General features: G+C 40.3%; 1 protein-coding gene across 1 annotated transcript; it reads left to right on the top strand.

Moving 5' to 3' along the window:
• The first annotated feature begins 682 nt into the window (after nt 1-682).
• LOC145875669 (uncharacterized) lies at nt 683-16,083 on the top strand. Its single transcript, XM_082971507.1, has 2 exons — nt 683-701; nt 13,667-16,083. Exons 1-2 carry the CDS (start codon nt 683-685, stop codon nt 14,797-14,799), a joined length of 1,152 nt encoding a protein of 383 aa, XP_082827633.1. The 3' UTR covers nt 14,800-16,083.
• Nucleotides 16,084-16,721: the final 638 nt, after the last annotated feature.

Here is a 16,721-nt window from a genome sequence, read left to right as displayed (position 1 = left end):
GTTTTAGTTGGGTTTTGTTAATCGGGTTCTAACTGGTCTCTTGTAGTTGGGCTCCAGCTCGCTGACCATAACTAGTTGGCTAAATAGCTAATGTTAGCTGGCTGGCTAAGATAACTGCATATAGCTAACATTCTTTGATATTTGGTTAGATAGCGTTATGTATTTCCAAAACGTTGGTTTAAACGATTGGTTTAATTTGAAGTTCTTTCTGTTGTTGTTTACATCACAGGGAATAGACCGGTCTTCCATATTACATCACACCTGCCTTTATCATTCTTCTGAATTCTGATTGGTTTTATGTAATAACTCCAAAAATAGAACAGTGAGGTGTAACTTTGCATTGGGACTTAAAACAATTTTTGGGAAAAATATTTTATTTGATCTTTTATAAACTTTACCATAACCTAACCATTTTATTTCTCTCCGTCTCACTCACTTTACATGTGTAGATAATAAAGCATTTGACCTTTCCACTGCGTTAACATTAGAGGATTGGTTGATTTCCAGTTTAAGTATTTAAGATGATTAACGAGAAAAGTATTGTCCAACCGTCGGGTAACTTGTTTCATGCTTATCAAAGGTGAGGGTGAATTTCAGATGTTTACTGCTTGTATTGATGAATGAGTGGAATCGATGAAGTTCCTCTGCTGTCCCCTGGAATAGATGGAACACGTCATCAATGATGCCTTTTTCAGAGCCTGGTGAGGTGCTAGAATGGATTGTTAGGGCTGACAATCACATTCTTCTCTAACAACCCCACATACAGATTGGCATAATTTAGGGTGACCAAATTTTAGTTTTCCAAAAAGAGGACATGTCCGGGAAAAAGAGGACGTATGGTCACCCTACTGTAAATGCAATATATTTGGAAAAAATCCCATTATTTTCCAGTGTTTCTTTGATGTATTGCGCGATCGTATCAGCTGTCTCATTTGGAGTGTTTTTAACTTCGACTAATTTACTTTGCACGCCACCATTCTTCCAATCAAAATACTGAATAAGCAGAGGGAATATTTTCACAGCACCGTGATTGCTCCCATCAGTAGAAACACCACAGTAAGGTATGTCTTCTAGTGCTTTCTGAGCTATGTCGACAGAATGTGGTGCTATCACAGCGTTAACAATTGTTTCGGTCTTAGTACGAGCGCTTGAAAAAGGTCAAAGCAATGCAAAACCCCCAAAACGCACACAATGAATGGCGACTGTAGGAAGCAAAAGCCGAATCCCGGACATTTTGGGCGATTTAGAAATCCCGGCCGGACGCATTTTTTTAGGTCCAAAAAGAGGACATGTCCGGGAAAAAGAGGACGTATGGTCACCCTACATAATTAGATGCTATTTTTAAACTACAATGACCATAATGCACTGCGTGCCTACTTGTCTTGTCTGTGTTTATTTTACACCTGCTATGTAAAAGAGACAGAAGAATGCACGATGGTCAATGCTTTCTGGGATCCTTGGGACATCCCTACCCTAAACCCTAACCTTAACCCCTACCTTAACCATTTTAAAAGTCAACTTCAATGGGCTATGGACGTCCCAAGGATGTATCTCTACCTGAAAATACATGATCTAAGTGATTGATAGTTGGTATTCAGCAGTCATAAAGCCTTATTTACTTTAATGAACTACTAAAATAGTGATTTTGTCAGACAGCAGCTCTACACTTTATTGACTGACTGATCCATTCATCCTTCCATCCCTCCTCAGCCTTCCTCTCCTCTGAAGACCCAGTGAGGGTGGAGCTCAGTCAGAGTGCTGTTGAGGGACTGGTTAGGAAGAACACTTCTACAGCCAGAGAGGTGAGAGGTCACACATGGTTTAGATGGTAAATATTTATGTCCCCTTAGCGGTTCATCACGTCAGCAAAAGGGAATATGTTCCATCATCTATATTTATTTACATTAGTGCAAATTGTCCACTGATATTGGTGTAATTTCTCATCCCCGTTGGCTGTATGAAAGTTAATTTCCCCTCAGACACACACATTTGTTCTTTGATATTATGAAGGTCATTTGTGTCAAATGTACTTTTCCCCACTCATTCACCCCATCTCTTTACATTGCTGATGCATATTCAGTGGCCTGGCTGCATCCAGACGATGTCAAAGGCCCATCCTGGTAGATCTGAACCTAATGCAGTTTAGAGTGATCGGATGACAGATGTCACATTTAGGTGCCAGGTGTAACTGAGGCTGTAGATGCTCCATATCCATTACTTTGAGTGTTTTATATAATATGACTAAATGTGTTTCTGTGTTGCAGGGGCAGTCAGAAATGGAACAGCAAGGCCACAGAACATGACATAAGCAGAGCTGTGGGAGACCACCTCAAGCCCCTGGTAGAGCCGGGGGTGGTGTTTACCACTCCACCACGCCTTCAGCAGGCTGGAAAAGTGATAGTTTTTCATATTAAGACGGACCAAGAAATGTGTTGCTTTTACACATATTTGTTCATTGGTTTGGGAAGAGTCTTGATTGGTCAGTCATCGGGTTCATTTGTTTTACAATATGTTCAAATCAAATCAAGCTTTATTTATACAGCACATTTCAGACATGGATGCAACGCAATGGCTTCACAGGGAAAAAAACAATGAAAATAAACAGAAATATTTAGTACATTTACATTTTAGTCATTTAGCAGACGCTCTTATCCATTAGTGAATGCATACATTTCATTTCATGTATTTAAAAAACTGACTTGCCTAGTTAAATAAAGATTAAAAATGATAGAAAACTCTGCCAGCAATATACACACAATACCCCACAATGACAATCCCAAAACAGGTTTTTTAGAATTTTTTACAAATGTACTTAAGTATTCAGACCCTTTGCTATGAGACTCGAAATTGAGCTCCGATGCATCCTGATTCCATTAATCATCCCTGAGATTGTCAAGGGTGTTGTAATGATTTGACCAAAATGCAGCGGGAACGTGTAAACTCATCTTCTTTAATAGTAAAAAGAAGGAAAAAACAAACAAAACACGTATACAAAACGAACGACACTAAACAGTCCTGTCAGGTGAACAGACACTAAACAGGAGACAACTACCCACAATTCCCATTACAAACACACCCCAGAGGACCTTCAATCAGAGGCAACGAGGAACAGCTGCCTCCAATTGAAGGCCCAATCCCAATAAACTAAACATAGAACTAAACAACCTAGATCTAACATAGAAATACACTAACCTAGAACATAACCCAAAAACCCCGGAACACTCTAAACAAAACACCCCCCCTGCCACGTCCTGACCAAACTACAATAACAAAGAACCCGTTACTGGTCAGGACGTGGCAGAGATGTTTCTACAACTTGATTGGAGTCCACCTGTGGTAAATTCAATTGATTGGACATGATTTAGAAAGGAACACACCTCTCTATATAAGGTCCCACAGTTCACAGTGCATATCAGAGCAAAAACCAAGCCATGAGGTCAAAGGAATTGTCCGTAGAGAGCTGAGACAGGATTGTTTTGAGGCACAGATCTGGGGAAAGGTTCCAAAAATGTCTGCAGCATTGGAGGTCCCCAAGAACACAGTGGCCTCCATCATTCTGAAATGGAAAAAGTTTGGAACCACCAAGACTCTTCCAAAAGCTGGACGCCCGGCCAAACTGAGCAATCGGGGGAGAAGGGCCTTGGTCAGGGAGGTGACCAAGAACCCGATGGTCACTCTGACAGAGCTCCAGAGTTCCTCTGTGGAGATGGGAGAACCTTCCAGAAGGACCATCATCTCTGCAGCACTCCACCAATCAGGCCTTTATGGTAGAGAGGCCAGATGGAAGCCACTCCTCAGTAAAAGGCACATGACAGCCCACTTGGAGTTTGCCAAAAGGCACCTAAAGGACTCTCAGACCATGAGAAACAAGATTCTCTGGTCTGATGAAACCAAGATTGAACTCTTTGGCTTGAATGCCAAGTGTCACGTCTGGAGGAAAATTGGCACCATGAAGCATGGTGGTGGCAGCATCATGCTGTGGGGATGTTTTTCAGCAGCAGTGCAAATTGTCCACTGATATTTGTATAACTTCTCACCCCTTTTGGCTGTATGAAAGTTAATTTCCCCTCAGACACACACATTTGTTCTTTGATATAATGAAGGTAATTTGTGTAGAATGTACTTGTCCCCACCTCTTTATTTTTTTCAAGAGAAAAACTGCTGATGCACATAAAGAAATGACAGTCCATCATTACTTTAACACATGAAGGTCAGTCAATGCGGAAACTTTCAGGAACTTTGAAAGATTCTTCAAGCGCAGTCGCAAAAACCATCCATCACTATGATGAAGCTGGCTCTCATGAGGATTGCCACAGGAAAGGAAGACCCAGAGTTACCTCTGCTGCAGAAGATAAGTTCATTAGAGTTAACTGTGAAGACAACACAACTATGCCTATGAGATGGTTTGAGATGAATCGGACCGCAGAGTGAAAGAAATGCAGCCAACAAGTGCTCAGCATATGTGGGAACTCCTTCAAGACTGTTGGAAAAGCATTCCAGGTGAAGCTGGTTGAGGGACTGCAAAGAGTGTGAAAAGCTGTCATCAAGGTGGCTACTTTGAAGGATTTCAAATATAAAATATATTTGGATTTGTTTAACACTTTTTTGGTTACTACATGATTCCATATGAGTTATTTCATAGTTGTGTTGTCTTCACTATTATTCTACAATGTAGACAATAGTTAAAATAAAGAAAAAAAAGAATTTGTAGGTGTGTCCAAACAATTGACCGGTACTGAATATGCATTGTGGAGGAGAACTGATCCTAGATCTGTACAAAGGCATAACATTTACAGCAGGAACAACTGTCTATGTTAGAGAGCATATACAGTGAGGGAAAAAAGTATTTGATCCCCTGCTGATTTTGTATGTTTGCCCACTGACAAAGAAATGATCAGTCTATAATTTTAACGGTAGGTTTATTTGAACAGTGAGAGACAGAATAATAACAAAAAAATCCAGAAAAACGCATGTCAAAAATGTTATAAATTGATTTGCATTTTAATGAGGGAAATAAGTCTTGAACTAAAGCCTTGCCATTTCAGATCTTTTTTAAAAGATTGGGGAATTTTTTACAATTTTGAAATAATATGTCATGTTTTACTAGTACCTCAGCCAGCATTGTGAATGGTTAGGAAATAATATGTCATGTTTTACTCGTACCTCAGCCAGCATTGTGAATGGTTAGGAAATAATATGTCATGTTTTACTAGTACCTCAGCCAGCATTGTGAATGGTTAGGAAATAATATGTCATGTTTTACTAGTACCTCAGCCAGCATTGTGAATGGTTAGGAAATAATATGTCATGTTTTACTCGTACCTCAGCCAGCATTGTGAATGGTTAGGAAATAATATGTCATGTTTTACTCGTACCTCAGCCAGCATTGTGAATGGTTAGGAAATAATATGTCATGTTTTACTAGTACCTCAGCCAGCATTGTGAATGGTTAGGAAATAATATGTCATGTTTTACTAGTACCTCAGCCAGCATTGTGAATGGTTAGGAAATAATATGTCATGTTTTACTAGTACCTCAGCCAGCATTGTGAATGGTTAGGAAATAATATGTCATGTTTTACTCGTACCTCAGCCAGCATTGTGAATGGTTAGGAAATAATATGTCATGTTTTACTAGTACCTCAGCCAGCATTGTGAATGGTTAGGAAATAATATGTCATGTTTTACTCGTACCTCAGCCAGCATTGTGAATGGTTAGGAAATAATATGTCATGTTTTACTAGTACCTCAGCCAGCATTGTGAATGGTTAGGAAATAATATGTCATGTTTTACTCGTACCTCAGCCAGCATTGTGAATGGTTAGGAAATAATATGTCATGTTTTACTAGTACCTCAGCCAGCATTGTGAATGGTTAGGAAATAATATGTCATGTTTTACTCGTACCTCAGCCAGCATTGTGAATGGTTAGGAAATAATATGTCATGTTTTACTCGTACCTCAGCCAGCATTGTGAATGGTTAGGAAATAATATGTCATGTTTTACTCGTACCTCAGCCAGCATTGTGAATGGTTAGGAAATAATATGTCATGTTTTACTCGTACCTCAGCCAGCATTGTGAATGGTTAGGAAATAATATGTCATGTTTTACTAGTACCTCAGCCAGCATTGTGAATGGTTAGGAAATAATATGTCATGTTTTACTAGTACCTCAGCCAGTATTGTGAATGGTGTCTGAGGCGATGACATACTAGACCATGGCAGTAAATCTAATACTTTGGTGTTTTTAGTCATGCATGAAATGTCTGGGGTGGTTCTGTGGTTATAAGTTACTGACCTTGGAAAACATTTCTGGCCATGCTGGCAGGGTCTGAATCAAACCCAATGTCCACCTGGTACACTAGCAGGGTCTGAATCAAACCCAATGTCCACCTGGTACACTGGCAGGGTCTGAATCAACCCAATGTCCACCTGGTACACTGGCAGGGTCTGAATCAAACCCAATGTCCACCTGGTACACTGGCAGGCTCTGAATCAAACCCAATGTCCACCTGGTACACTGACAGGGTCTGAATTAAACCCAATGTCCACCTGGTACACTGACAGGGTCTGAATCAACCCAATGTCCACCTGGTACACTGACAGGGTCTGAATCAACCCAATGTCCACCTGGTACACTGACACGGTCTGAATATACCCAATGTCCACCTGGTACACTGACAGGGTCTGAATCAACCCAATGTCCACCTGGTACACTGACAGGGTCTGAATCAACCCAATGTCCACCTGGTACACTGACAGGGTCTGAATCAAACCCAATGTCCACCTGGTACACTGACAGGGTCTGAATTAAACCCAATGTCCACCTGGAACACTGACATGGTCTGAATCAACCCAATGTCCACCTGGTACACTGACAGGGTCTGAATCAACCCAATGTCCACCTGGTACACTGGCAGGGTCTGAATCAACCCAATGTCCACCTGGTACACTGGCAGGGTCTGAATCAACCCAATGTCCACCTGGTACACTGGCAGGGTCTGAATCAACCCAATGTCCACCTGGTACACTGACAGGGTCTGAATCAAACCAATGTCCACCTGGTACACTGGCAGGGTCTGAATCAACCCAATGTCCACCTGGTACACTGACAGGGTCTGAATCAACCCAATGTCCACCTGGTACACTGGCAGGGTCTGAATCAACCCAATGTCCACCTGGTACACTGACAGGGTCTGAATCAACCCAATGTCCACCTGGTACACTGACAGGGTCTGAATCAAACCAATGTTAAGGGGAGGGAAGATTGGTCAAGAGGGTGATGATTATTGTTGTTCTACTGCCTGATTGTTATGCAACAACACTGTTTACAAAAGCTTTGTTAAATCAGCACAACAGTTTTCAGCTGTGCTAACATAATTCCAAAAGGGTTTTCTAATGATCAATTAGCCTTTTAAAATGATAAACTTGGATTAGCTAACACAACGTGCCATAGGAACACAGGAGTGATGGTTGCTGATAATGGGCCTCTGTAAGCCTATGTAGATATTCCATTAAAGATCAGCCGTTTCCAGCTACAATAGTCATTTACAACATTAACAATGTCGACACTGTTTCTGATCAATTTGATGTTAATTTAATGGACAAAAAATGTGATTTGCTTTCAAAAACAAGGACATTTCTAAGTGACCCCAAACTTTTGTTACACCATGTAGGAGCAGTATAGACCTAGTCTGTTCATTATATACATCTACATGATGTATTGTTACACCATGTAGCAGCAGTATAGACCTAGTCTGTTCATTATATACATCTACATGATGTATTGTTACACCATGTAGGAGCAGTATAGACCTAGTCTGTTCATTATATACATCTACATGATGTATTGTTACACCATGTAGGAGCAGTATAGACCTAGTCTGTTCATTATATACATCTACATGATGTATTGTTACACCATGTAGGAGCAGTATAGACCTAGTCTGTTCATTATATACATCTACATTATGTATTGTTACTCCATGTAGGAGCAGAATAGACCTAGTCTGTTCATTATATACATCTACATGATGTATTGTTACACCATGTAGGAGCAGTATAGACCTAGTCTGTTCATTATATACATCTACATGATGTATTGTTACACCAACAAAAAAAAGGGAGATTATATTATTTTATAGTAATACAATTGCTCAGAGAAAGAGATTTAGTTTAACATGTAAATCTCAAAAGGTAGGCGTCTGAATTATTGCCACCCATGTTTTCAATTCTCCGGCACTCTCCCTTTGGGAGGATAACGACACTGAAATGTTTTATGAGATTATAGAACACATTGGGTGGGATCTTAGACCCTTCCTCCAAACAGAATCTCTCCAGAACCTTGATTGACTTTGTCTGCGCTTGTGGACTGCCCTGTTCAATTCAAACCACAGGTTTTCAATGGAGTTCAAGTCCGAAGACTGAGATGGCCATAGAAAATTGTTGAGTTTGTGCCCAATTTCTTCGTGGATGTTGATGTGTCTTGCTGGAAGATCCTCTTATGGCCAAGTTTCAGCCTCCTAGCAGAGAGGTAACCAGGTTTTGGGCTAAAATATCCTGGTAGTGGGTAAAGTTTATTTATTCATTTTATACAGTAATTTTTGCTCATCTTTATCAAGGGTATAAATAACTAGGTGCTTATTTTGATATCTAGTTATTTGACTGAATCAGAAATACAGATGTGGATGTCACGACAGTGACGGATGGTGGCGCCCCTCCTCGGCCGGGCGGAGCTCGGCGGTCGTCGTCGCCGGCCTACTAGCTGCCATCGATCCCTTTTTGTTTCACTTTCTGTTGGTTAGGTCTAGGTAGGCACGCACCTGTTTTGGGTTAGTCATTAGTAGGGGGGGGTTATTTAGTAGGATGTCTGTGTTTGTGCGTGATTGTGTTTCTTGTCCGGTTTTCGTGCAATAGGAACGCGCACTGGTTTTTTCCTCTGCCTGTGGTTTGTTTTATTGTGTACACCACCGCAGAATAATTTAAGGGCTGCGTCCCTATATTTTTGGCGACCACATCCAGTTTTCTTAAATAAAGAAGTGTGGTCAAGAACTCTCTGTCTCCTGCGCCTGACTCTCGTCTCTCTTGCGTCTGACCTCTCCTGTTGTTTTTTCGAGCCAGCCCGTGACAGTGGAGTAGATGTAGAGTTTGTTTTAAATTCTCATAAAAAAATCTGAACTAATCAAACAACACTTGTTGCTCTTTGTACGTGTTGATATTTAATGGAGAGAAAAAAACGTTTCCCTAAACTGCTTTATAATATTATAATTCAATGAAGAATAAAAATAGTTTTCCCTCCTCAACTGCGTTTCCTCCCTCCAGACAGCAGATGGCGATATGTGTCTTTCAGGCGATGTTTCTAGTGTGACGTGTAATCTAGTGGACGGAACTCTTCAACAACTGCAGCCACCTCGGTAGCTCGCTAGCCAACAAAGTCTGAACATTCAAGTTCTTTAGACACTTTCCAGGTTTAATTGCAACTGTGATTTAAACATACTTATGTGTAAACAACTAGCTAACCCATTTAATTTAATATTTACGTTGCAACTATCTGGCTGGTTAAGTTAGCACTAGCCTAGCTAGCTAACATCCCCGACCATGCGCTCACTAAGCTACTCTCCTCCTGCTAAAGAAGAGGTCTGTTGGACGGAGAAAGAAGCTCTGGGGCTGAACGTTGTCGTGAAAGAGGAGAAGGAGGAGGAGGATGTCACAGTAAAACAAGAAGTAGAGGGTGAGGCTGTTACCGTGAAAGAAGAAGAGAAAGACGTTTCAGTGAAAGAAGAGGAAGACGCGTTCAGAGTGAAAGAGGAGGAGGATGTTACTGTGAAAGAAGAGGAGGAAGTGAAAGAAAATGAAGACGTTTTTGGAATGAAGGATGAAGAGGGGGAGATTACTGTCACATTAGAGGAGGACGAAGAAGAGAAGACTGGAGAACTGATTAACACCAGTAAATACAGTGAGTACTATCTAATAAAACAGGGACATTGATCTGATTAACACCAGTAAATACAGTGAGTACTATCTAATAAAACAGGGACATTGATCTGATTAACACCAGTAAATACAGTGAGTACTATCTAATAAAACAGGGACATTGATCTGATTAACACCAGTAAATACAGTGAGTACTATCTAATAAAACAGGGACATTGATCTGATTAACACCAGTAAATACAGTGAGTACTATCTAATAAAACAGGGACATTGATCTGATTAACACCAGTAAATACAGTGAGTACTATCTAATAAAACAGGGACATTGATCTGATTAACACCAGTAAATACAGTGAGTACTATCTAATAAAACAGGGACATTGATCTGATTAACACCAGTAAATACAGTGAGTACTATCTAATAAAACAGGGACATTGATCTGATTAACACCAGTAAATACAGTGAGTACTATCTTATAAAACAGGGACATTGATCTGATTAACACCAGTAAATACAGTGAGTACTATCTAATAAAACAGGGACATTGATCTGATTAACACCAGTAAATACAGTGAGTACTATCTAATAAAACAGGGACATTGATCTGATTAACACCAGTAAATACAGTGAGTACTATCTAATAAAACAGGGACATTGATCTGATTAACACCAGTAAATACAGTGAGTACTATCTAATAAAACAGGGACATTGATCTGATTAACACCAGTAAATACAGTGAGTACTATCTAATAAAACAGGGACATTGATCTGATTAACACCAGTAAATACAGTGAGTACTATCTAATAAAACAGGGACATTGATCTGATTAACACCAGTAAATACAGTGAGTACTATCTAATAAAACAGGGACATTGATCTGATTAACACCAGTAAATACAGTGAGTACTATCTTATAAAACAGGGACATTGATCTGATTAACACCCGTGAATACAGTGAGTACTATCTAATAAAACAGGGACATTGATCTGATTAACACCAGTAAATACAGTGAGTACTATCTAATAAAACAGGGACACAAACTCTGCAGTTGTTGAACTAATGTGTGATTTTTAAAAGGGCATTCTACACTCAAATATGTTTTTGTACTGTATGAATTGTTCATGACGTCCTCCAGGGATTTTTAAACTTTTCCTGTTGAAAAGTGATATAAATGCAGTAAATTATAAACACACTAAAGGGAAACAAATAAATGTTTTGAGCAAAATAGTGTTTTTTTAACAACTGCAAACTAGAAGGAGTGAATGATGTCATAGTAAGGCCTTCAAGGAGTTGGCTTGATGGGAAGTCGTGATGTCATCCAATAGGAGACTGATCTTCATGTGAATATTCATTATTCTTTTTAAAATCCTTCCTGTTCTGTCAAGTTGGTTGTTGATCATTGCTAGAAAGCCATTTTCAAGTCTTGCTATAGACTTTCAAGATGATTTAAGTCCAAACTGTAACTAGGCCACTCAGGAACATTCAATGTCATCTTGGTAAGCTCCTCCAGTGTAGATTTGGCCTTGTGGTTTAGGTTATTGTCCTGTTAGGACAGTTTTTTGTATTCAGATCTCTGAAATGCTCTCTACCTACGTAACACTTAGTGTCTCCTTATATGACGCTGGGAAAATAGTTTTCATGGGCACAGAAATCCTAAATCATTTCAGAGTTTGCTAAATCCAATGGTTCTAACCGAGAGTCACCTTAACTTTATTGACAACACCCAAATGGTTACTGTCATTAACGCGGTTCTTCAATAATTGCACATAATACTGTAGCTGTTTAGTTACAGTCACATGTTCAACTATCATCAGCTGATCCAGGAAATCATTTTCTGAATGACAGTCACATGACAAACATCACGACATGCAACAACAACCAAAGTGCTTCTTCATTCATTACTCTGGTAAAGACAGTTATGCCGTGCTCCATGTTGGATCCAACATCCCTAACAAATTGATGTTTATAATGTGTTATTGTCTACTTGATTTACTGTAGGGTCTCGTTAGTCCGTTTGGAAACAGAGATACTTAGCTCATCATGTGTAGAGAACTGTTCCTTGATGGATAGGCTATTGTACAACACACAGAGATATTTTCCTATATTTGTTGTTATGGGTCCTACAGTAGGTCTATGTTGTTGTTAGGTGAAGTTATGGGTCTTACAGTAGGTCTATGTTATTGTTAGGTGAAGTTATGGGTCCTACAGTAGGTCTATGTTATTATTAGGTGAAGTTATGGGTCCTACAGTAGGTCTATGTTATTGTTAGGTGACGTTATGGGTCCTACAGTAGGTCTATGTTGTTGTTAGGTGACGTTATGGGTCCTACAGTAGGTCTATGTTGTTATTAGGTGAAGTTATGGGTCCTACAGTAGGTCTGTTATTGTTAGGTGAAGTTATGGGTCCTACAGTAGGTCTATGTTATTGTTAGGTGAAGTTATGGGTCCTACAGTAGGTCTATGTTGTTGTTAGGTGAAGTTATGGGTCCTACAGTAGGTCTATGTTGTTGTTAGGTGAAGTTATGGGTCCTACAGTAGGTCTATGTTATTGTTAGGTGAAGTTATGGGTCCTACAGTAGGTCTATGTTGTTGTTATGGGTCCTACAGTAGGTCTATGTTATTGTTATGGGTCCTAGAGGACACTATGTATGTCATGCAACAACAACCAAAGTGCTTCGTTCATTACATAGGTATGTTTGTTGTTAGGTGAAGTTATGGGCAAATTTGGCAAACAGTGTACAAACCCTCATTGTCAGGCTGATGGAAAAGCCAAAGAGCATTTTACTGGTTGAAGTGTTTTTTAAGTACAAAGTGGTTGATTTGCGATGACAACACAAACATTATATTAAATAGAACATTAAAACGAGCCTTACAATTATAATCCAAAGTAGTGTGAAATGAACTCATAAGCAACCTGGTAATGGAGGTTACTCCCCTGAGTTTTCCCCCATTCAGAATAAATCGTGAAAAACTAAAATCTTTTCTCACCATTTTTGCTCCAGGCAGATATACTACATCCATAACTAGTGGTTTCCTCATTACCAGATATACTACATCCATAACTAGTGGTTTCCTCATTACCAGATATACTACATCCATAACTAGTGGTTTCCTCATTACCAGATATACTACATCCATAACTAGTGGTTTCCTCATTACCAGATATACTACATCCATAACTAGTGGTTTCCTCATTAGCAGATATACTACATCCATAACTAGTGGTTTCCTCATTACCAGATATACTACATCCATAACTAGTGGTTTCCTCATTAGCAGATATACTACATCCATAACTAGTGGTTTCCTCATTACCAGATATTCTACATCCATAACTAGTGGTTTCCTCATTAGCAGATATACTACATCCATAACTAGTGGTTTCCTCATTAGCAGGGAGGAGTTTCTGCAACCAAATTGTGTCGCCCTTATATTAACACAGAAAGGGGCCTATATTGGAGACCAAAAGTCGTCTGGCACACTGCTTAGAGTTTCAACAACATGAATAACTTATTTCTAGCCTACAATCATCGATGTCACTACTAATGTGAAAAGAAGACAAAATATGACTATTCCTACTCATTTTAAGACAATTGTCAAATCATTTTAACATTCATTACAGACGTCAATTGTTGTACAACATCATGGCTCCACTGTTGGCATCACCTTTTACAGTGGATTTCCGCTGTTGTGGGCCTTTAATCATCTGTCTGACTTTGTTGTTCACACAGGAGAGAGACGTGACTATCGTGGATCCTCTGGGGAGCCTCAACAACCTCGTGATGCTGAAGAGGCAGAGAAGAGTCTCTCCAGATCAGAACACCTCAATAAACACCTGCAAAGACCCAGAGGGAAGAGAACTCACTGCTGCTCTGACTGTGGGAAGAGATTCACCTCATCAGGCATTAAAATTCATCAGAGAACACACACAGGAGAGAAACCTTACAGCTGTGATCAATGTGGGAAGAGTTTTACTTCATCTGGCTCTCTGAATCTACACCAGAGAACACACACAGGAGAGAAACCTTATAGCTGTGATCAATGTGGGAAGAGTTTTGGTCAATCTTGCCATCTGACTCAACACCAGAGAATACACACAGGAGAGAAACCTTATAGCTGTGATCAATGTGGGAAGAGTTTTGGCCAATCTTGCCATCTGACTCAACACCAGAGAATACACACAGGAGAGAAACCTTATAGCTGTGATCAATGTGGGAAGAGTTTTGGTCAATCTAGAGAGCTGACAGTGCACCAGAGAATACACACAGGAGAGAAACCTTATAGCTGTGGTCAATGTGGGAAGAGTTTTGGTCATTCTGGACAGCTGACAGTGCACCAGAGAACACACACAGGAGAGAAACCTTACAGCTGTGATCAATGTGGGATGAGTTATACTACATCTGGCTCTCTGAATCTACACCAGAGAACACACACAGGAGAGAAATCTTATATCTGTGATCAATGTGGGAAGAGTTTTGGTCGATCTTGCCATCTGACTCAACACCAGAGAATACACACAGGAGAGAAACCTTACAGCTGTGATCAGTGTGGGAATAGTTTTACTACATCTGGCTCTCTGACTTTACACCGGAGAATACACACAGGAGAGAAACCTTATAGCTGTAATCAATGTGGGAAGAGTTTTACTACATCTAGCCAGCTGACTTTACACCAGAGAATACACACAGGAGAGAAACCTTATAGCTGTGGTCAATGTGGGAAGAGTTTTGGTCAATCTAGCCAGCTGACATTACACCAGAGAACACACACAGGAGAGAAACCTTACAGTTGTGGTCAATGTGGGAAGAGTTTTTGTCAATCTGGCAATCTGACAGTGCACCAGAGAACACACACAGGGGAGTAATCTTATAGCTGTGATCAATGTGGGAAGAGTTTTGGTCAATCTAGCCAGCTGACATTACACCAGAGAACACACTGTATTGTATATATACAATAAATGTATTGGAGATGAGTTTTGTTTGGGCTCGTTCCAAGGGGACGAGAGTTCTAGAAGCTCGTGAGTTTTAGGATTCTATAGAAAGAGAAAGGATAAAAAAGTATAATTGTATATCATTATTTAGAAATACGTGTAGCCAGTAGACACCATGTTTATATTGTAGAAGGTGAAGCTTTGTAGATGATTACGTGAAATGGAAGTTGTAGAGATACTCTGAATGATCGGCTATGAAAAGCCAACTGACATTTACTCCTGAGGTGCTGACCTGTTGCACCCTCGACAACCACTGTGATTATTATTATTTGACCCTGCTGGTCATCTATGAACATTTGAACATCTTGGCCATGTTCAGTTATAATCTCCATCCGGCACAGCCAGAAGAGGACTGGCCACCCCTCATAGCCTGGTTTCTTCCTTGGTTTTGGCCTTTCTAGGGAGTTTTTCCTAGCCACCGTGCTTCTACGCCTGCATTGCTTGCTGTTTGGGGTTTTAGGCTGGGTTTCTGTACAGCACATTGAGATATCAGCTGATGTAAGAAGGGCTTTATAAATACATTTGATTGATTGATTGTACAACTGAATACATTCAACTGAAATGTGTCTTGGGTGCACTGATTGGTGTCACCTCGTTAGTCAGTATGTGTTACACCTGTGCTGGCTTGTCCATCTCGTTAGTGGGAAGGTGTTTCACCTGAGCTGGTCCAGGTTCTATTTAAGAGTGTCTGGCCCAGTGCTCCAGTTGTCTTGATACATGTGGAGAGTCAACACCTTTAGTTGCTCCACCTTTTTGGTTTACTTCCTGTCTTTAAGTTTGGTGTGGGTTTTTCTTTTGTTTTCCTCTTCTTGGGCAGATTTAGTGGGTCTCATGGTGGGTGTCTTTTAGGTCCCAGTTGTTGTTACTAGTCAACTTCCAGTGGACACCCCCATAGTGTCTTTCAGAGCCCCTCCTAAAAAACAAGTTATATTTTGGGTTGGATATTGCATCATATTGTTGATATTTTAATCAATGGCATTTCCTTACAATGCTCATTAGTCTTTCAGTTGTTATTATTGTTTTTTATCCTCATATTTGTGTACTAAATATTTCTGATTATTTTCATAGTTTTTTCCTGTGAAGCCATTGTGTTGCATCCATGTCTGACATGTGCTGTATAAATAAAGCTTGATTTGATTTGAACATATTGTAAAACAAATTAACCCAATGACTGACCAATCAACAGACTCTTGGTCCACCTTAGTATCCCCCTTGTCCCTTTCCCAATGTCATGAACTAGACCAGGTACTGTTACAGCTGCTCTCTCCTCCTCAATGTCATGACCTAGACCAGGTACTGTGTTACAGCTGCTCTCTCCTCCTCAATGTCATGAACTAGACCAGGTACTGTGTTACAGCTGCTCTCTCCTCCTCAATGCCATGAACTAGACCAGGTACTGTGTTACAGCTGCTCTCTCCTCCTCAATGTCATGAACTAGACCAGGTACTGTTACAGCTGCTCTCTCCTCCTCAATGTCATGAACTAGACCAGGTACTGTGTTACAGCTGCTCTCTCTCCTCAATGTCATGAACTAGACCAGGTACTGTGTTACAGCTGCTCTCTCCTCCTCAATGTCATGAACTAGACCAGGTACTGTGTTACAGCTGCTCTCTCCTCAATGCCATGAACTAGACCAGGTACTGTGTTACAGCTGCTCTCTCCTCCTCAATGTCATGAACTAGACCAGGTACTGTGTTACAGCTGCTCTCTACTCCTCAATGTCATGAACTAGACCAGGTACTGTGTTACAGCTGCTCTCTCCTCCTCAATGCCATGAACTAGACCAGGTACTGTGT

This window comes from Salmo salar, unplaced genomic scaffold (assembly GCF_965601325.2).
Source record: "Salmo salar unplaced genomic scaffold, fSalSal1 ptg000306l, whole genome shotgun sequence".
In the NCBI taxonomy this organism is placed as follows: domain Eukaryota; kingdom Metazoa; phylum Chordata; class Actinopteri; order Salmoniformes; family Salmonidae; genus Salmo; species Salmo salar.
Note: the sequence above shows the minus strand (reverse complement) of the source record. Positions and strands in the feature narration are given on the sequence as shown.